The sequence below is a fragment of the Thrips palmi genome, unplaced genomic scaffold (assembly GCF_012932325.1).
Source record: "Thrips palmi isolate BJ-2018 unplaced genomic scaffold, TpBJ-2018v1 HiC_scaffold_4, whole genome shotgun sequence".
Lineage (NCBI taxonomy): Eukaryota > Metazoa > Arthropoda > Insecta > Thysanoptera > Thripidae > Thrips > Thrips palmi.
In genome coordinates, this window is record NW_023144631.1 from 7,789,837 (window position 1) to 7,810,880 (window position 21,044).

At 64.8% G+C, this 21,044-nt stretch overlaps 1 protein-coding gene across 1 annotated transcript in view; it reads left to right on the plus strand.

Annotated features, from left to right (window-relative positions):
• LOC117649243 overlaps positions 1–20,944 on the plus strand; it is a 53,243-nt gene extending 32,299 nt beyond the window's left edge. The window contains exons 3-14 of the mRNA XM_034391815.1: positions 2,415–2,490; positions 12,218–12,313; positions 14,451–14,512; positions 14,865–14,936; positions 15,971–16,093; positions 16,197–16,262; positions 16,349–16,540; positions 16,618–16,858; positions 16,942–17,188; positions 17,284–17,533; positions 17,952–18,238; positions 18,532–20,944. Coding sequence (XP_034247706.1) covers positions 2,415–2,490; positions 12,218–12,313; positions 14,451–14,512; positions 14,865–14,936; positions 15,971–16,093; positions 16,197–16,262; positions 16,349–16,540; positions 16,618–16,858; positions 16,942–17,188; positions 17,284–17,533; positions 17,952–18,238; positions 18,532–19,900 — 3,081 coding nt within the window. The 3' untranslated portion in view covers positions 19,901–20,944. The remainder of the gene's footprint in view (positions 1–2,414; positions 2,491–12,217; positions 12,314–14,450; positions 14,513–14,864; positions 14,937–15,970; positions 16,094–16,196; positions 16,263–16,348; positions 16,541–16,617; positions 16,859–16,941; positions 17,189–17,283; positions 17,534–17,951; positions 18,239–18,531) is intronic.
• Positions 20,945–21,044: the final 100 nt, after the last annotated feature.

Here is a 21,044-nt window from a genome sequence, read left to right on the forward strand (position 1 = left end):
CGCCGCGGCGGCGACGCCGTGGGCGTGCTGGTACACTGAAAAAAAGTACTCATGGAAAAAGACATGAAGCGTCGGAGGCCACCGCCGCAGTAGCCTTCTGTCGCTGTCGCCCACTCTCAGAAAATGAGTCTTGGAAGCGACTGGCGGGAGTCGAACCCGCGCCATCGCGCGCCACCACCGCGGCTGGGGCGGCAGCAGCGCTGTAACCGGTGCCGTAACAAAGTCCGCTGCCCGCGTGAATGATAGTACTCAGCACATTCCTAGCGGAGTGGTACCGAGGGAGACAAAATAACGCCGGCCTGCTGCTTGCGGTGCGGTGCGTTGCAGTGTCGTAAACCGAAGGCCCCAAAGCGCTTGAGCCGGGAACAGAGTGCCACGCGCCGCTGGTTGAGGAAGTCTTCGGACGCCGCGTGGCCGCCCCGTAAGTCTACATGTAATATGCCTGCGAGAGTAATATCATCATTTAGGCCGGGCCAGGTGGGGCGGGGCGGGGAGGGGCACCAACCGTATTATCTCCGGCTCGAGGCTAGGCCCGCCGGCCCGCCCCACCTAGAGCGAGTCGAGTACACTGTTGCAAACGTCTTATGTCGGTTCAATTCTGCCGCTGTTCTCCGCGCGTCGCCTCCCCGTCGCCACACTGCTCGTTGTTTTCGGCGCGGTCGCTGAGCTAGCCAAGCTAGCCGTGGCTCCAGCCGGAGGGCTCGGCGGTGCGATGCGATCCCTGTGAGTGTTGCCCAACGCCCCGCCTGGGGTCGTGCGGGGCCCCGAGCGAGCACACCCTCGCAACTGCATTCGATTTATTCAATAGTTGCTTACTTAGCGACGCGTGAGTTGACTCGCTCGCACGGAGCGGCGCCCGTAGCAACCCGGAAAGAAGGGGCGGCCGGGGGGAGGGTGGGGGGAAGCCCCTCGTGGAGCCCTGAACGCCACAGCCTGCACGACCCGGGGCCCGGCGTTACGGCGTTACATCGACACCGCGACCGCCTTCCTGCACTGCACTGTAAAGAAGGCGGAGACCAGCATTGACAGCAGCAAGCATTGACTGCAGCATTGACAGCGGCGCTGCCGGCAGCAGGAAACACCCGCAGCCTTGGCCGTGGCGGGACGGGGCGCGGCGGGGCGCGGCGGGGCGGGGCGTGCGGCCGGAACAATGAGCAGAACGATAACGCACCGCTTTGAAAGTCCAATATCCACTTCCTTGATGAATTTGTGCGTGCCGTGCCGGCCGTGCCGGGCAGCCGGCGGCACTTCCTCGCCGTCTTGCCGGAGTGCGTGCTGCGTGCTGCTGGCGGCAGCAGGGCGCCGCAGTGCGTGACGGGGGTCTCGGCGTGCGCCGGGTCCTGGGCCGGGCCGGGCCGCCGGCGTCCACTGCGGCGCGCTATGGCTTTGGCGCCCCGAGTAGGCCCCGCCCTGCCCTGCCCCGCCCTGCTGCACTGCCCAGGGCGGCCCAGGGCCTACCGGCGCGCCGTACAAAGTTGGGTCGTTGTCACTTTTCCCATTTGTATGCTAAGCGGCCGGCGTGCACGGCAGGGAGGGGGAGGGGGGGAAGGTGCACGTCCACGGCCGAGTCCACGGCGCACGCCCCGCCCGGCCGCCACCGCCACGCGCCGCACGCCGAATGGGTTTAGCCACCTGCCCCGCGCCTCGCGCCTCGCGCCGTACGCCTGCTGCGGTGGGCTGCGGGCGATCATCTCGCTGCAGAGGGCCTTGGCCGGGCGGGGCGGGGCGAGGCTGGGGCTTCAGGAACGGCTGCCCGGGCTTATTTGCGTCTGCTTTGAAAAAGAGGCCCTGGAGCTGGATTTATGCACCCATGTCTGTGTGCGCGCGTGCCCGTGTGTGTGCGTGTGAGTGTCATCCCTGGCCAGCCCCGTGGGGGTCTCCGTCGTGACAAGGGCATTAATTTGACATGGCCCCACCAGAATGCGGCCCTCCGTTCTCCGCCCTCCGCCCGCCCTGCACTGACGACTGCCCTGCCCCGCCGGGCAGCCGGACCGCCAAGACCCCCAGCCCGAAGCCCGAAGCCCGAAGCTCGCAGTGATGAATCGGAGGGTAATTGCCACACGAGAAGCGGAGGCCGGGCGGCAGGGCGGCAGAGAGGAAGAGAAGGGTGGATTTCTTTCTCCGTAAATTTCCCTATGCTCGTTCCTACGGAACGCGACCCCCTTCCCCTCTCCCTCTCCCCCTCGCTCCCCGCTGCGCCGCCCCGTTCTAATTGCTGGCTGTCCTGCTGCGACTCGCCTGACTCGCCGGCAGACCGATTCCGAACAGCGTCTGTCTCTCTCGCACCCGCACGGAACGGCCCGCGAGTGCGAGAGAGACAGTGTGGTGGTCTGCTTGCGACGCCCAGCCTGCCCTGCCTGCCCCGCCCTAACGACGCCTAGTCTAATGGCCCGTGCGTTTTGTCCTGCCCGCAGAACATCCTGGACAAGTTCAACCCGGCCGCCCGGCAGCTCATCAGCGCGGGCAAGGTGTACCTCAAGGCCCTACACGGTGAGTACACAGCACACAACGCGTCGGCGACGACGACATCGAGGACCTGCAGCTGCCTGGAGGCTGCTCACCTAACGCGTTTTCGTCGCTGTCTCGCTCGCACATACACGGGACTCCCCGTGAGTGCGAGAAGAGCAGACGCCTTTCGGAATCATCAGTCTGCGTTCGCCGAAGCGATGCAGACCGTGACCCGCGAGCCGCGAGCCACTGCAGCTGGTTGCGTGCACCCACGCGCACCACCTCACGCCTCGCGCGGGGCGGGGGAGAGAGGGGGGCCTCCACGTAACGCGGCGTAACGCCGTGCTGCAGGAACTGGACCTGCTGCGTGCACGCCAAGCCCCGAGCCCCGAGCCAGCCAAGGTGATTGTCACCAAGTTCCCACACCACGTCATGTGAGCACCCTGTTTCTTCCGCCTGCGTTGCACACCGCGTAGTGCGCACCGCCGCACCGCACCGCGCTCACACTGGCCGTGGCGTGCCCGCTCTGCAGCGCCCATCTTATTGGCACACAACTTAACCACGGCCCATTACCGTGAACCACTGACCCGTGTCCCGCGCGTGCGTGCGTGTGTAAGTGTGTGTGTTGCAGCGCGGAGAGCGTCCCACGGCAAGCCAAGCCCCCCTTAATGAGGCTAGCCTCCATCGCCTCCAGCACGTCGCCGGCGTTACGTTATGGTCGCCCCGGCGTCGCCACGGCCGTGTCACGCAGCAGCAGGTGACCGTCGCGGCCGTGCCCACCGCGGCCGAGTCGCCGAGCCCGTCCCGGACTCCAGTCGTGTCCAGCCTCTCGCTTCATCTTCGGCGCCTCTCCGTCTGCGGTGTGGCGCAACGCCACGCAGGGCCCGGCCCAGGCCCGGCCCACGGCCCACGGCACGCACCGCTGGCTGGCTGCCTGGCTGCCTGGCTGGCCGCCTGGCTGGGCGGTGAAGGCGACATACCGACTGAGTCAGCGACTCTGCTGCAAAGTGCAGGCAAGGCCGCGCCTGGCTGCCTGGCCGCCTGGCTGCCTGGCCGCCGGGCCGAAAGCGAGGCGAGACTGCAGCGACCGCGCCGCGCCGTGCATGTGGTGCGGTGCATGTGCATCTGAGCGAGAGCGGGCAATCACTGGCCGAGCCGCCGAGCGTCTAGATTGATTCCTCGGAGGAGGCATGCAGGCCGTGTGCCGTGTGCGAGGGAGAGGGTAAAACGGAGGCAAAAAGAATGGCGCACGGATAATGAGATTCGAAACCGTCCCGGCGGCGGAATGGCAGTGCAGGCGCGGCGCGCAGGCATTCCCGCAGAGCGTTGCCGTCGTTGCCGCGGGCGCCAGGTCCACGGGGAGTCGAAGCCGGGACCATCGGTTTGCAAACCAGCGCCTTAACCAGCTGAGCCACCGCAAATGGACTCGGCGATGATGTTGTTCTCCGCGGCCGCCCCTCCCCTCGGTGACAGTCCTGACAGTGGTAGATTGCCCCACTTGCCTCACGGGCTGCACGGGCTGCATTGCATGTCCCCCGGGCCCGGCCCCAGCCACAGCACCGGCAGGACAAGTGGCTCGGTATTTTGGGACAATATATCGGCACGGCGTGTGCATGTGTGGGGTCGGGGCCCCGGTCGGGGTGAGGCAGATCCGACGCGAGATAGGCGTGGCCGCCGTTTGCATAAGACTTGTCTTCCGACATGCAGTAGTCCCCGCTACTTCACTGCAGTTTCCTTTTTCTTTTCCATTTTCCCGAAGAGATTTTTACAATGTCCGTCGTTGGTGTGTGTGCGTGAGTCCCCCACCAGTTCTCGCTCCCCCCGGCCGCCCCGGCCCGACGCGGCAGAAAGTCGCCCCCCGGTGTCCTTGCGGCCAGAGAAACTTCCTGCCGGCTTATTCCAACTTAGTAAATCTTAAAAAGGGCCGGGCAGGACCGTGGGGCGGCGCGGGGCGCGGCAGGACACTGTTAGGCCCGGCGCCCCGCTCCGCTTCGCCCCGTTTCCTGCAGCGGGAAGCGATAAGAGTTATTGCAGTCGCATAACGCCCCGAAGGCCGAGGCCCGCCGAGGCCCGAAGCAACGAGTGAGACATTAGTGTCTCAAAGGCAGAGATCTAATTTGGATTGGCCCGGCCGGCCAGCCTGTCAGGGAAGGCGCCATCAGATACCAAGCGTGCGCGTCGCGTCGCGAGTCCACTGGAAGTCGTTCTTCACGGCGCGGACGCTCGCCGCCCGGCGGGTAGGCAACCCAACGCGCTGTAGTGCTCGCCGGGCGGCCGAGGCGCGGACGCCGGGCGGTCCCCGCGTTCCGGCCGATGACGAGGCAAGGCATCAGGCTGTTTTCAATCACTCTCTACGCTTTGGGCCAAACGCTACGCCGCTTCGGCTGGCTCGGGGCGCTCAAGGACCCCCTGTGCCTGCTGGCGGCGGGGCTGCTGGCCGCCACGGCAGTCTTCTTCGCCGAGACCGTGGTGCACAGTTTGGCCCAGTGACACCAAGGCCAACGACCAAAGTCCACACAGAAAATGTCAATGATGAGACTGAATCAATAATAATCTTTGTTGTTGTTGGATGACGTTTTTGTTGTTTTTTGGGGGGTGGCGCCTCGTCGTACCCTGAGGGAGCAGCGTGGCTGGAACGCACGACCGCGGGCGCCGCGGGCCCTACACCGCGGACAGGGTGTGGCGCACCTGGCCGTCGTGCGCGTACGTGCGCTGCGACTAATACACTGTGCTCTCCGAAGTGTGTGTGTGTGCGTGTGCGTGTGTGTGTGTATGTGTGTGCAGGGGAGGCGGAAACGCGTAGCTCCGGCGTAGCCCGAGTAATAAAATGAAGCACCGCGGCGCGGCGTCCCACCTTCTGTCTGCTTCTACCGTCGCCTTCCTCCGTGCTCCGTGCTCCGTGCTTCGTGCTTCGTGCTCCGCGTCTGGCAATTGCCCGAGTGGTGGCAGGGCTAGCAGGGCGCGTGGCGTGCGGCACGGTTTACAATGTGCGCGTCGCGACGCCCCGGCGACGCTCATGGCAGATGATATGGCCCACCGTAAATTGAAGTCGCACGTGTGTGAGAGTTTGTGTGTGTGTGTGTGAGCGAGTGTGTGTACATGCTGGGGGGCATTCGTGGTCCGAGAGGGCCACCTTCTTGCGCTCGGACACGTCTGGCGGAGATGGCCGTCGTGCTGGCTGCAGCGCCGCCCCGCCCTCCAGGCCTGTCGGCATTTGATCACGTCCGCAAGTGCTTCCCACTGCTTCGCACTGCCCCCACCCCGTTCGGTGTGTGCCTGCACGGCAAGCGCGTCGGCCTCCGCCATTGCTCACACTGCTAATAAGGATGTCATCACGCCCTTCCTCGGGGCAATGATAAACGGCAAGGGTTGGGGGAAGGAGGGGGAACGGACGGGAAGACCACGGAAGACCCGCAGGGCAGGGCCGGCAGGGCCGGCAGCGCTGGGAAGCTCGCTACAAAGTAGTGGCCCAAGCAGCGGGGCCGAGGGCCCGCCGGCTGAATCGTGTTTTAACTCCCATTTCGCCGCGTCGGCATTCGGACCATTCGGACCACTCGGACCGCCGGCCGGGCCGGAAAATACCGTCACAACTTTCGCAGTTGAATGCGACGCGAGGGCCAGGCTCCCCCACTGCCCTTCCCGTTTCCGCGCGCCGTTCATTAAAATTCCTCCACGGACCGCCGATTCCTCGCCGAGACGGCCGAGACGGTGGAGAAGCTCGCAGGGCGGTGCCGCGGTGCCGCCCCCACCTGGACGCGCCCCGGCACGGCAGGGCGGCGGGGGAGGAAAAGAAATCAAGGAGAAAGAGACACGGCGAGGAATTTTGACAGGTGAATGATGGGGCGCCATTCATTCGGGAAGGCGAGACACATTCTTCCTGGGAATTGGGGAGAGAGAGACGGAGAGGGCCTTCGCCTTCGGGGCGGCGAGGGCGCGGGGCGAGGGCGCGGGGCGAGGGCGCGGGGCGCGTGCTTTGAGTCAATGTTGGAGGAGGAAGACACCGACAGAGCGAGGTGCGTGGCGGTGGACAATGGCCTGGCCTGCCCGGCCTGCCCACCCCTCGAGGGGCTTAAGTGAAGCGGGGCTTCGGGATCTCCTTCGGGCTCTCCGCGAGGCCCTCCAAGCCTTTGCCTCCCCGCTGCCTCCGCTAATCAAAAGCGACGGCGTGGTTGTCTGCCCCGCCCCACCAGCCCCACCCCGCCACGCGTCGCATCGAGCAGTAGAATCCGATCGAGAGTCTCGAAGCGGCGTCGACTCGTGGGGCCAGCGCTGCACCCGCCCCGTCGCGCTGCCGCGCTGCCGCGTTTGCATAGTAATTGACAATGGGGCAGAGGCGACAGGGCGTGGCGCGGCGGGGCGGGGCGGACGGGGTCGACTTTGTGGATTCCAGGGCGGAAACATCTTCCTGAGGCCGCCCGCTCGCCCCGCCCCACCCTGCTTGCCGAGGGAGATGAGATGTCTCCGTGAAACAGACCGTTTTCTGCACGGGGATGGTGTCGCTGCTGTCGAGTGGAAGCCGCGGGCGGGGCGCGGCGGGGCGAGAGTCGTCGCCGAGCCGAATGGCGGTGCATTATTGTCGCAAACCGAATTCACGCTCCGCGTTGATGCTCGCTGTGTGGGTTTCCGGTTTCGTAATCCCGCGCCGTTGTCCGTTGTCCCGCCGGCTGCGATCCGCCGGGCGTAGGGGAAGTCCAGCACATTGGACGCCGAGTCGCTGACGGACGCGCGGCCAGGCCAGGCCGGCCGGCCAGGCTCGGCGCGCAAACAAAAGCAGAGGAGGGCGCGTTGCGGTGGGGACTGGGGGGGGGGGCGCAGCCACACAGGGCCCAAGTCAAGCCCAATAAATCCCGGCACTGTGGGAGAAAGTGGCGCGGGCCTGTGGAGCGCGATGACGAGCACTCGGGGACGTTGCCCGCCACCCGCGAGGCTGCGAGGTAGCTGCACCTCCTGACGGGGGTGTGGGCCGCCTCCCTCGTCTGACCCGCCGCTTCCCCCGAGGCCGCCTGGCTGGCTCGCTGGCTGGCTGCCGCCGTGGCTGCTTTGGCCGAGGCCAGGCGTGCTCACGGCAAGATACCGCGTACCCTCGAGCGCGCAGTGGAGCGCCCCTTTGGGGGTTGCGGGGGCTCCTGGGCGCGTATATTCCCCGCTGGTACGTGGTCTGTCTGCGTGCTGCGCTCGGTGCTGCGTGCTGCGCGCCCTCTCTACCCCAGCGGAAAGGGATCCCTGCCGCTGGAGCCTGGTGCCCGAACTGGAGCGCGGGGCACAGCGAGACTCCTCGATGGGACCGGACCGACTTGGCTTCGGTTTTCCTCTTCTCTGTGCAATGCCCCCGGCAAAGCCCCCAGCGCCCCCGGTCTCGGGGAGTGAGGTGACGACGCCGCCGCCGCTGCTTGCTGAGGAGGAGAGAGACAGAGGCAAACACACAAAACGAATGGGACGGTCGGGCCAAGTCAGACGGAGTCAGGGGGACTCGGTTTCATTATTTGCCGAGGCCGGATATTTTAGGCGGGATCTTTATCTGTGTGCCGTAAGCGGATCACTCCCGGCCCCGGCGCCTCGGCACCACTCGCGCGACTGATTTACGCGCCGCCGCGTCGCCGCGTCGTGCACCTGGGCCGAGGCCGAGGCCGGCGCCGAGGTGTTGTTGCCGTCCCCGTCTCTCTTTCGGCTTCGCCGCCGCCACCTCCACCCTTATCTTCGTGGCCAGTGATAGCCCAGCCGGCCGGCAGCGGCGGGGTCGTTTGGCGGGGCTGGGCTCCGGCCGCTCTGATTGCACAAGGGTTAGGCAGCGAGGGCAGGGCAGCGAGGCGGCCAATCCCGGTGCCGGTGCCAGCCAACCAACGCCGCAGCGCAGCTGCCCGGCCACCCCGGAAAAACACGAGTGGAATCGGGCCTGGCGCTGTTTTTGCCCATCGTGGGCACGGCGGCACGGCGGCACGGGCACGGCGACGAGGGTGGGCACGGGCACGGCGACGACAAGCACCGCGGGTTCGCCGGCGACAGCTCGGCGGACGCGACTTCTGGCTTCCCGCTCCCCCCTGCGTCTTGGCGGGGCAGGGGCGGGCGGGCTAGGGTACACGGGCCGTAGTGCACTACTGCGGGGGGTAACGACCCCACTGCTGACCGGACAGGGGCGGGGCGGCCAGCGGCCAGAGAGCCGGGCCTCGGCCGGCCGCCTTTATGGCGCTATACGGCCTGATTGACAGCCAGCGCCACGCCCCGCCACGCCCCGCCACGCCCCGCCACGCCCCGCCGGGATATGGGATTGTGATGAGATGGCCGACGGCCTCATCAACATATCCCCCATCATGCCTCACGATGACCCATACACGTCGTGGCGTCGAGGGCCCTGCTGGCCGGTGGCGCTGGCCGCTGTGTGCCTGTATATTGGTCTGTGTTCGTGTGTGTGTGTGTGTGTGTGTGCATGGGCACAGAGGAGATGACGTGGGGGTGTAACTACACGTCCCGGGGGTGCATCCCATCCACGAGCGGCCGCAGCGGCCCCACTGTGCCCCATGTACAGCCGCTTAAAGCGACCCCGCCGGTCGGTCCCGGGCCTCTGGCGGCCCCAGTCCGCCAGTCCCACGCGCGCCAATAACAGTGCGCAGTGCGGCCCAGGCCCAGCCCGGCCGCAACAAGGACCTCGCAGCACAAACAGATTCCGGGGCTCCGATAACTACCGACCGATGGCTGGCCGCGCCGCCGCCGCCGCCGCTGCTGTGGGGCTCAGCGGCCTAGAGGAGCCCCTCGTGGGGACGCTGCGCGCTGCGGATGGGGATGGCTATTGTGTGGCTGCGTGGCCGCGTGGCTGGATGGATTGTTATGTGAGTCCGCGTGTGGCTCTATTTCACACTTGGTTAGTTTAATGGCCGCCCCCTCCCCCTTCCCCCAGTCTGCGGGGCGCGGCGGGGCGGGCACGCCTGCAGGGCTGCGGGGCTGCCTCATCGCGATCACGGGAATGGCAATAAATTCCGTTTCGGCTCTCGAGCCCGTCGTCCGAATCACACGAGCGGCGGGGTGCGGCGGGGCGCGGCGGGCAGGTCGGTGGCTCCCCTCTCATTTTGCTGCCTCCTTCTTTTGCGCCGCGTCGCGTACTCTATCCGAGAAACAGAGTGCCTGCCCCGCCCCGCCCCACCCCGCCCGGACCGCACTACATCATAAGATAATACTCCCGCGCATGTGCTGCGGCGGTGGCGACGGTGGTGCACGCCGTGGAGCCGCGGCGGCAAGGTGCGGGGCACAGCGGTGTACTGTACGGGGTCGGACCCGAGTCCGTGCTCCCCTTCGCGCCGCCGAGCCCCCGCCGTGCCCCGCCACCCCTGCAGCCCGCCAGCCCGCCGGCCTGACCCGGGTCGGCCGCACTAACTAACAGAGCCTAACGGACTCCTGCGCGGCCGGCTCGGCGGCGCTCGGCGACCAGGCCGTTACAGGCAATGGGAAGGCGCGGCGTGGCGTGGCCGGCGGTCATGAAGCGAAAAGGGCGGCCGCAACTTTTCCAAAGGGCCGCCATCATGCCGATGCCCTCCTAGCCGCCGACCCAAGCCGGGCCGCGCCCATGGCCGCGCCTCCGCGCCTCGTGTCCAAGGCCTGAGTGCAGCGGCCGGCCTCGGCCCGGCCTCCGCCTCGGCCTCCACCCCGGCGAGATCGCTCTCTTTCCAGCCGTAACTCCGAATTAAGTTTTCGTCCCGGAGAGGAGCAGGCCGAGCCTAGCAGGGGAGAGGGTGGGGGGAGGCGCAGTGCTAGGCCAAGCAGCCTGCTTCCGAACAGTGCTTTCGTCGCGCTGTCTCTCTCGCACTCATGCGGTACGCCGCGGAAGTGCGAGAGAGACAGCGCGACAAAGCTCTGTTCGGAATGCGCCTGTGGAGCCCTTTGGCGGTGTAATCGCGTAGCGTCGCAGCGTCGCAGCGCCGCGTAGCGAAGACAAATTCCTAAGCACGCCGCGGCCGGCGGGGCGCGGGGCAGGCACACCCTTCGCAGGACTGCAGTGCCCCCTTCCCCTTCCCCCGCCGGCTACATTTCACCCGCCTTTGCCATCCAAAGCAAGAAAAGCGAGCGGAAGAGCGCGGCCCGCACAGCAGCAGCCTCGGCAGCAGCATAGCGCCGTGAGGGTAGGCAGCCCCAACCCCGCGCGCAGCGCCGTGCGACGGGCCGGCCTGCCTCGCAGGCGATGGCGCGCGGCCTCGTCCTCATCCTCGTCCCCGGCAGCCTTGACGAGCGTCGAGCGGCCGGAAGTGTGGCCATTCTCTATTTATCGACGCGTCCTGGTCGCCTTCCCACCCCTTCCAGCCCCCACCCTTCCCTCTTGTCCGCGCTGCCCTGCCCCCAGGGGAGCGATTTACCGTTCACCTCCATGATTGTCCTTCTCTCTCTGTCCCCCTCTCTCCAGCGCCGCCAGGCCGCCAGGGCAGCTGGGGAAAATGGTTGGGGCGACCGCTGTCCCGGAGATCAAGGGAGAGAATAAGGTTCGGAAGGGCGTGTTCCAGCGTTCCAGGTGGACAACCCCAGTGCCAGTTCATTCCACCTTGACGGCCGCGCTGGCCACGCCGGCCCGGCCTTCAGGGCCCTCGGGGCTTCTGGGCTTCAGGGCTTCTGGGCCTCGGGGAAACTCTTCTCGCCTGGCCCGGCGTCTGCGGGCTCCTCGGGCCACCCTCCACGAACCAGATTCGGCCCTCTGCCTCGCAATGGAGAGCACGGCGACATTGTTTAGTGGGAAAAGTGGCAGGTCCATGATACAGGCGACCCTACGACCGTTTCGAAAACATGTTGTCGGGCTCCGCGGCTCCGCGCAATAACACGCTGAGTAGACGGCGCAATTGGTATCGACGTCATCTGCCAGCTGTTCCAGCACATTCCCAAACCATTGTTATTGCCATTTCACTTATATTTCGTTGTTTCGAAACAAATCCATGTTTTTCCCCGATTCGACGGGTGCGCCGAGCCGCGTGCCGCGAATCGGAATGTCCGCCATGTCGGCGGGCTGGGCCTCCCCGCCCGATGTGTCATCTCTACTCACGCTTGGCTGGCCGTCGAAGCCCTCGGCCCTCCAGCCCTCCAGGCCCTCCGGCCCTTCCGCGTGGCCGCGCCCTCGGCCAGCAGGACGACAAGGACGACACGACCAAGGGCGGCGCGTCCGAGAGTCCGAGGGCGAGAGGGAGGGCCACCGAGGCGAGGCCCACGTTTCGCTGACTGGCGACGGCAGAGTCGTTCCTCCGGAAAGGTCCGGGCTGGAGCGGGCTGGAGCGGGCTGGGGGCCAGATTGGAGCGGCCGAGCAGAAGTGCATGGCGCCGGGGCAGGCCGGGCGGGTCGGTCTGGCAGTCCCGGAATATGCACGCCGGGGCACATGCCTGCGCATGCCAGGCCCAGGAATGGCTGAAAATCCGAGCCAGCGACCGTCCGCAGGGCCTTCTTGGCCAGGGTGCTGTTGCCACTTGTCGCTTCGGCCCGGCCTGCTCGGCTCTGCTCCGCTCGGCTCGTTACCGAGACTAATGTGCGGTGTGTCCCAGCAACCCTATCGCAACGTGCACTAAGCCCCAACCCCGCTCCTGCCCGTCCGTTCCCAGCCCGCGGCGGCGGGGCCTGCCTGCCTGCCTCGCCAGGATGGCTCGAGATAGCGTGGCCCTGTCGTCATTTTGTCGTTTTAGCTTCCGAATCGCACCAACTCGCCACAAAAGGCTCTAAAAAGACGTCAAGTGGTGAGACGGAAAAAATAACTGGCGTGACTTGAACGCCTCTCATTTCCAGAAGCTGACGGTTGTTTTCCTGTTCCAGGGGCGGCCGCGGCGTCCAGGATGTACGTGGAGGCCCTGTCCAAGCTGGCGCGCCACAGCCAGCAGCAGGGCTCCTGGGGAGGCTGCTCCGACATCAGTGAGTACCAACACGACCGACTTGGCAGGGCTTTTTTTTTCGGGAGGGTGGTCATGCGTCACGTGGTGCAGGCTCCTGCTGCTTCCGCGCGCGGCCGCGACGCTTTGAGATGCAGGACGCCACTTCATCAGAATAACGCCGGGCCGCCGGGCCCACAGCGGGCCACAGCCGGGCCCACGGCATGCGTAATGGCCGCCATTTACAAGGCGCGTGCGTGTGTGAGTGTGAGCCGGGGTGCCGAGTGTTGGTGCAAACAACAACACTGCGCGGTTTCCTTTTTTAGCTCTGTTTTTTTTTGCGATTCTTTTCCCCCGCGGTTTTCCATATGACACGAGTTCCAGAGTTCCACACGCGGCGATAAAAAGACAAAAAAATCGGTGAGAAATAAGAGGGGCACGCACCCACAAGCACACGCACCCCGGCGCCCCCCGGTTATTTGGACATTTATTGATGGTGCAGTAAGTCGAGGGCAGGCCGGGCGGAGGTGGAGGGGGAAGGTGGGAAGGTGCGAGTCCCGTTTTGATTTACACGCCCTTTGTGCTGTGCGTGCCACTGCGTGGCACTGGCCTTGATTCGCGATGAAGCCCTCGGAGGCCTCGCCGCCGAGGGCTCGCCGCCGAGCCCTCGCCCCAGCCTCCCCCACGCGGCCGGCGACTACCCTCGGCCGGCCGTCGCGGACAGGACAGCCCAGTCCGGCCGATTCTTCGGAAACAAGCGAACGCCCTATCGCCCCTCGCAGCAGACACGCCGCCGACGCCGCCCACGCCGCCCGCCGGCGTTTCACCCGAAAGCAATCCAATTTTCTTCCTTCCCGGCTCAAAATCTTTGATAGTAATCGCGTTGCCGTCGTTGTCTAGGTCGGCTTGCCTAATTGTGCCGACCCTGGCCCGGCGCGGCCTCGCCTCGGCCCGAGCGAGCCGGGTGCAGCGCCGCAGCCATTTAAATTGCAAATCGGCTCGGCCGGCTCGGCCCGGTGTAGGTTTTGGCGCGTCCGGGCGCGTCCCTTCCCTTCCCTCCACCGTGGCTCCACCGTGGTTCCACCTGCCCGCCCACTGCCCCACGGGGCGCCGGGGGCGTCCCAGCCATGCCCTGCCCCGGCCCCGCACTCGGCACTCCGCTGTGGGCTCGGGGACCGGCTCGGGGGCAGAGGGAGGAAACCTCTGCCATTGCCATTACACGGCACTTTCTACGCAACACGTCGACCCGTTTGCCGCCCTGCACAGCAGCGCTACAGAACAGACTGATTCCGAGAGTCGTTTCATCGCTGTCTCTCTCGCAGCCGTACTGTGCTCATAAGTGTGAGAGAGACAGAGCGACGAAAACGACTCAAGGAATCAGTCCACTGTCGCACCCCGCTGCCAGGGGCGGCTCGGCCCCTTTTTTTGGCGCGAAAATCCGAACCACCATTCCGGTGGTAGCGCTGCCAGCGCTGCCTCGCCGGCAGGAATCGACACTCCGTTCCGTTCTCCATCTCGTTTGTCGGCGAGGTCCCCGGACGGCTCCAGGACGCCGATGATAAATGCGTCTCCCTTGGCCTCGTTATCCGAGAGCGGCCCGGCGCAGCGCAGCGCCACCTGTCCGCGACGGAGAGGATCGGGATCATGGGGCGGACGGAGGAGGGAGGGGAGCGCGACTGGCAGCAGCGCACAGATTGGATTGTTGCAATTTAGGCAGTGGCCGCTCACCATTATTGCCCCCAATTTTATCTCACCCCACTGGCAGTGCCGTTGCCTCAGGCTGCCTCCCTCGGGCTCGGGGCCTCTGCCTCTGCCCTCCGCACGATACTCCCTCGCCCCCACGCCCCCACGCCCCCTCGGCCCACACCCCGGGCGGGGCTGCGCCTTGGGCTGCGGAGGCCAATCTGGAGCCGGTCGCACGGCCCGTGCCCACCAAGCCGAGCGATTTAAAACGGGAGCGGGAAAGGAAAGAGGATGCCGATCTGCGGTCTCTGATCTCATTCCAGACGGCTTCGCGGCTGGAGTCCTAAAGTCTCAAGTCGCGGCCATCCATAATCCTGCCAAGAATCCTACACCACTCGGCGGAGTGTCTAAGCCTCAACAACACAACCAGTACTCAGAGACACGCAAAGCAGGAAATTGCGTTGTGGCGCTCAACACCAGTTTTTATTTGTTCGCAGGTGCAGCCCTCTTGCAGGTGGTCGACGTGTACAAAGAGGTTCACGAGCAGCAAATGAATATAGTAAGTGCCTTTTTTGATTTTTCCGTCGCATTTCACATTATCAAGTGAAGTAAAGCAGCGGGAAATACCCTACGGGAGAAGGGTGGTGGTGGTGGTGGATTTAGTTAAGTAGTGACATGCCAGTCATACCAACTGAGCAAGCATGCCGCGGAATTCCACTATGTCGCTGGGAGGGGTGGGGCGGAGAGCTCAAAGGAGGCGACACACACACGAACACACACAACACCCGCGCAAGCGCTCATTGTGTCACAAGGGCTTCAAAGTGCTTTGCGTCCCGGCAGTTCCGACTCGCGCGGGCGGAGCGGGGCGGGGTGCATCGCTTGTTGTCTTAACCGCCCCCTGTCTGTTCCAGCTCAAGGCGTTCTACGTGGATCTGCTCGTGCCGCTGGAAACCAATCTTGAGAAGGACACCAAAGTAGTGCAGGTGAGTGAGTGGATGTGGATGCGGCGGGGCGGGGTGGCTTTGTCAACTGGGCGTGTCGGCCTGGGTCGGCCCTTCCGCCGCGCCCCGCAGCCCGTGTGTTCTTGCACAACTTGGCCGTCAGTGGGGCGGGGTGGCTTGGGGGTTGCTGCGACAGGTGCCGGTGACGAGGCGGGGCGGGGCGGGGCGGGGCGGGGCGGGGCGGGGCGCTGAGCGTGCGCGTGATATTGGCGCGGTGAACGTCCTCAGGCCGCAGGGCGGGCAGGGCGGGCAGGGCGAGCGGGGCATCATCGCCGCAAAAAAGGGTTCCCGGCCAAAGTGTCGGTACCGTTCCCCGGCCGGGCCGAGGCTGCCGAGGCGCGGCGGCAATTTCAAACGGGCGGGCTGCGGCGCTGCGGCCTGCGGGCCTGGCGGGAACTTTGAGAGCGCTGTGGTGTGGTGGCGGTTTGTCGGCAGGAATGTGCGTGTGTGCGTGCGTGTGTGTGTGTGTGTGTGTGTGTGTGTGTGTGTGTGTGTGTGTGGCGGGGAATTTGCGGCAGACGTAAAGTGAAGGGGATCCTGGCAGCTGCAGCAGGCGCCGCCTGTTTGGACGATCCGAGGCGAGGCCGGCGACGGCGACGGCGAGGGCACAAAGGCCGCGTCTGCCAGCCGCCCCCTCAGGGCCGTCCAGGGGTGGCGGTGGTGCGAGGTTTCGTTTCAGCGCCGCCATCGTCCGAAGACACGGCCAGGGTGACGGCGACGAGGACGGGGCCGGGAATAGCAATCGGCAGCCACCCCGCTCCGCCCCGCTCCGCCCCGCCCCACCCCGCCACAACTAATCAAACGGGGCGGGGCGGGGCGGGGCGGCCCGGCAAAGGGCGAGGGAGGGCCGGAACTGCGGGTCGGGCAAAGGGCACTCCAGAAACCTCGAATATGTACAAAGGGGCATAAAATAGCTGGGATTGTTTGGGCGCTCGGCTTTGCGGGTTGCCAGGTGGCGCGGCCAGTCCAGTCGCTTTTGGCGTTTTGGCGTTCAGGTTGTTTGCTTTCCGTTCCAGTTGGAGCAGAAGAAGTTCAACGCGCAGCACAAACAGCGGTCCGAGTCGCACAGCAAGGCGGCCGCCATGAGCCGCAAGCAGAGAAAGAAGAACAAGACGAGCACCAACGAGAAGGACCTCAAGGCGAGACATTGCATTCATTTCACTATTCCCTTGTCAGTTCGAGGGACGCTAGCCCATCCTTGGTAGCCACCTGTTGTAACTGTGTTCTGTTTTGTGTCTGCAGACTCTACAGAGGCTAGAGGAGGAGCAGTCCAAGCTCGACGCCTTCCGGGAGCAAAGTCTGCGAACGGTGAGCCTGCAATCAAGATCACGCCCGCTGGACCTGGGTCTGGGTTCTGGGTTCGAATACCAACTGGTCTTGTCTTCCCTCGGCAGGCGTTGACGCAGGAGCGGCGGCGCTACGGCTTCGTGCTGGAGCGACAGTGCTCGCTGGCCAAGCACTTCATGTCGCTGCACACGCGCGGCTCCTCGCTGTTCCAGCAGCGCCTGCCCGACTGGCAGCGGGTGGCGCGCGCCAGGGAGGCCCTGCCTGAGGAGGTGCAGAGGCTGTTCTCCTCCAAGAACGCGGTCAGTAGAAGCGTCACTCCACTTTGGTGCCTGTTCCCGGCGCAGCTCTTGACTGTTGTTTCTCTCGCCCCTCCCAGAGCATGTGGGCGGACGACGACGCGTACACGGGGCGCCGCGACGACGGCTCCATGGCGTCGGCGCTGCGCAAGACGCGCTCCATGGACGCCTCGGCGCTGGACCTGCGCTGCCTCAGCGACGCCCCGGAGGACCAGCACCGCGGTCTCGGACACGGCCTCGGCGGCCACGACCCCGGCGGCACGCTCAGCCGCGCGCGCTCCGACCTCAACCTGTCCTCGCGGGCGCACTCGCCCACCGGAGGTGAGAGCCACCACGCCACTGTATCAACTCTGTCGATTTCTGCATGGCGATTTTACTGAACGACAACTTTTTCGCGTGTCCAGAGTCCGCCAGCCCGGTGCGGCCGCAGTCGCTGGCGGTGTCCTCGGCGGGCCGAGGCTGGGGGTCGCCGCTGGCGCGCGCCCTCTACGCCTACCTCAGCAGCGGCGAGAACCAGCTCAGCTTCCTGGAGGGCGACATCCTGGCCCTGATGGGGGAGCGCAACAAGGGCTGGCAGTTCGGGGAGAACCTGCGCACGCAGACGAGCGGCTGGTTCCCGCTCGCCTACACGGAGCTGCTCCTGGACGACCCGTGAGTCCGCGCCGTGCGCCAACAGCCTACAGCGGCCTACAGTGTCGCGGTGTTTTCGGTTTTCGGTGCCAAACGAACGTCTTCCCTCTGTGCAGGAGCAACTCCCCCTCGCCGCGCCGCCACATCGAGTCGCTGGGCTCGACGCCGGCCAGCGAGTGGCGGTCGGGCCCGGGCGGGGGCGTCGGCGGGGCGCCGCCGGGGCACACCGGTAACCACTGCGAGGACGCCCCGCGGCCCCCCGTAGCGCCGCCCCCAGTAGCCCCGCCTCCTCAGCTGCAGTCCCTGCAGTCCTTGCAGTCCCTGCAGTCCCTGCAGTCCCCCCGAGGGCCCAGAGGCCACCCACAGGTAGAGTAGAGTAGATAGTAGAGAAACCAACTCCTTCCCCTTTCCCGCCTCGTCCTTGCGGACCTTGCCGCGGCCGTCCCAACATCGGCCATCCCATCCCTTCCCCGCGCTGTCCGGACGTGTCCGCCGGCTAAGCCCCGGGCCTGCCCGGCTTGTCCTGTCGCCCTGTCGGCCTGTAAGAGCTGCCCAAACACGGCGTTGTCCAGCCACTGCCGCTGCGCGCTGCGCGTGTTTGAGCGCGCAACCCTCATCCAGCGAGCTTACTGTAGTGGCTACGGTTGAACAACTAAACTCCGCCATTTTGACAACGGCTCGGGAAGTTTTTCATATTTTAGCACGCTAGTATACCGCTTCGGTTTGTGAAAATGATAAATTTTCAACGAATTGCACCTGGGCCTTACAATGTACCAATTTGCAGCTCGGCGGGCGCGCGCTGCCGTCGGGACCCCCTCCGCTGGCCCCCGCGCCGCACACCCCGCACACCCCGACTCGGAGTGCTAGTGGCGCTGGCGTGGGCGCGGGCGTGCCGCTGCCCATGACGCCCATGTCCATGCCGCTGGGGCACCTGTCCGGCGTGATGCGGCCGCCGTCCGGGCCCGCCACCGGCAACATCGGCGCCTCCCTGCACTCCTCCAACGACAGCGGCTTCAGCAACGAGCCGCCCGCCGCGCCCGAGATCGACTACTCCGACGACGAGCCCTCCAGGTGGGTCCGCCTTCCGGGGAGGTCATAGTGCCCTGCCCACTTCCATTGCGCCCTATTCGCGTTGGCACCATTAGCTTTTGTTACTCGCGGGTTCGCGACGTTGCACCTGGCGAGCGTGGTGGTGGCGGTGGTGGTGGTGTTTCCTCTGCTTTGTCTGGAGGCGGTTTTCTTCTTCTTCACATTCTTCTTATTCTTCTCCTCGCTTCTCGAATGTGAGTAACTGCTGCATCTGCGGGAAGAGTGTGCGCTGTGCCGCGTGTCGTCCGTGCCTGACGCCGACCTCCATTTTCCAGGGGCGGCCACTCCACGCCGCGAGCTAACGGCTCCGCGTCGGACTCTCCCCGCGGCTCCCCCAGGGGGTCGCCCAGGGGTTCGCCGGGCCGCGAGGAGCGCGCGCTGTCCAACGTGAAGGGCTGGCTGCTGTACAAGTCCGCGCTCGACCTGTGGGACGACGTAGAGGCCCAGAGGGACTCCCGCGGCGCCAGCCGGCCGCCGCCGCCGCCTCCGCCCCGCGTGCCGCCGCCGCCGCGGCCCTCGGGGGCGGCGCGGGACCGCAGCGCCACCGCCACGCTGCCGAGCAGCGCCAAGATGCGAGGGAGGCCCCTGGTGCCGCCGCCGGCACCGCCTCCCCCCGTCCCGGAAAGCAACGGGCACGCCGTCGTGAAGCGCACCAAGTCACTGCTCAAGTTCAGGAAGGACACGACCGGGGACGGCTCCGTGCTCACGGGCATGGCCTTGTGGAGGCACCGCTCGCTCGTGGACGTGCGCAACGAGGACGACGAGGACGACGACGTGGACGCCAACAACAAGAAGAACGCTGGGACGCCGCTCATCAAGATGAAGCTGGTCAAGATCGACATCGGCGAGGGGAAGCAACACGAGAAGCAGCAGTTGCAGCAGCGCAAATCGCAAGACGTGAACGGCCACAGCAACGGTCACTCGAATGGGCACTCGAATGGATACTCCAACGGCCACTCCAACGGCCACTCCAACGGACTCTCCAACGGACACTCCAACGGACACTCCAACGGACACTCCAATGGACACTCCAACGGCCACAGCAACGACTTCCACCACCGACGCCGCAGCGGCAACGAGGACCACGACGTCGAGTTCGTCTCGGTGGAGGAGCAGACCTACTCGACCCTGACGAAGCACGGCGCGGCCTTCTTCCAGAAGCAGGTCCTGGAGCGCACCAAGTCCTGGATGCCGAGTCGCCCCGAGGACGACGACGAGCCGCCCTACGAGGACGCGTCCGAGGCGCGCGCCGGCATCCTGGCCTCGGCCGGGCCGGCGGTCTCGTCCGGGGCGGCCATCGCGGACAAGAAGCGCGAGGTGGCGCGCATGGCGGCGGCCGAGGCCGTGAGGACGGCGGCGCTGCGCAGGCAATTCGGCAGCGGCGACCGCCTGCTGACGCTGCCCTCGCGCACCCGCCTCGCCAAGTCCATGTCGCAGGAGCTGCCGTCCTCCAACGGCCACGGCCACGCCGACCCCGCCGGCAGCATCTTCCAGTACGGCAAGACCCTGCAGAGCAGGCTCAGGGCGCCCGACCGCGGCTCTCGCTTCGACCGCCTGTCCATCACCACGGGCAACCTGTGCGGGCCCTGGTACGACATGTGGGGCGCCGACGCCTCCGTCCCGCAGCCGCAGCGCAAGGCCTAGAGCGAGGTAGCGCTGCGACTAGCTGCGACGCGCGGGGAATTCCACGCCTCTTGCGTCGTCAAGTTGCGTCCTTTCATTATCTATTTTTGAAAAGTTTTCAAGTCTCGGCTTTACTATTCGCGGCCGGGGCCTCCGGGGATCCACTGCCATAATTAGGCATTTTGTCCACCTTCCGGATAAAATTCGCAGCGCGGCCGCCGCCACCGCCTGTTGCCTCTCAGGCGTTTGTAAAAGGAGGCATTCTACGAAGTTGAGTCCGTCCATGAGAGTGCTGTTTGTACTCGGGCCTTCTTATTGACTTACTGCCCCATAGTTTCCACTCACAGCCGAGGCAGTGGAGTGAGCCGCCTGCCACTTTGGTCGGGGAATGACCGTCAGCAGCCCACGGCCCACGGCCCACACACTGTTGGCTTATGTCATTCCCTCCCTGAAGAGGAAGGATTGGCTTTTCTCATTCATAATTTCTCAATCCTATAATTTATATTGTTGCCGAATGCTGAAAAGCGTTCGTAGGTAAAGCAAAGTTCCGACGGAAACAAGAAAATTTTAGGAGAAGGAGCAATGCTTCGTTTCTGACAAGCTACTTGCTTGTGCCAGATTTGAAAAAGTGTTGAAGAGTGTTCATAATTCTAAAACCACTGACCCCTTTTCTAAGTGTTTTGTTTGGGAATTTTTTAATTTTGTTTCTTTTAAAACAAGCTGGTTTGATGCTTTGTTTTGTGACATAAGCCATACAATGTAAAATAGGGTATTTATTAGTTATACTTGAGTGTTCTGTGCTTATGTCTCAGTCAGTCCTTATAATTGATTAATTTCTGTGTATTTACTTATCCATTTTGAATGTGGTGCTGTGCCCATGGGTGTTGTAACAAAAATTATCTATTGTACAGTGTCTTTTTTGATTAAAGAAAGAATGTACCCTTCGTGAAACATTAAGCTATCCGCTGTTCATTGTTCAGATATAGTTTTGTATCCCTAAACTTGTTTATTGTATTATTTTGTTACTTGTTTCTTAATTAAAATTAAAGTGGCATCTTTTGCTAAGTGCTGATCTACCTACATTTTTTCCATATCCCAGTCAACCAACAGTTTATAACTTTATCATACATATGTTCCATAATCAGTTTATTTTCTGTTGCAGGGG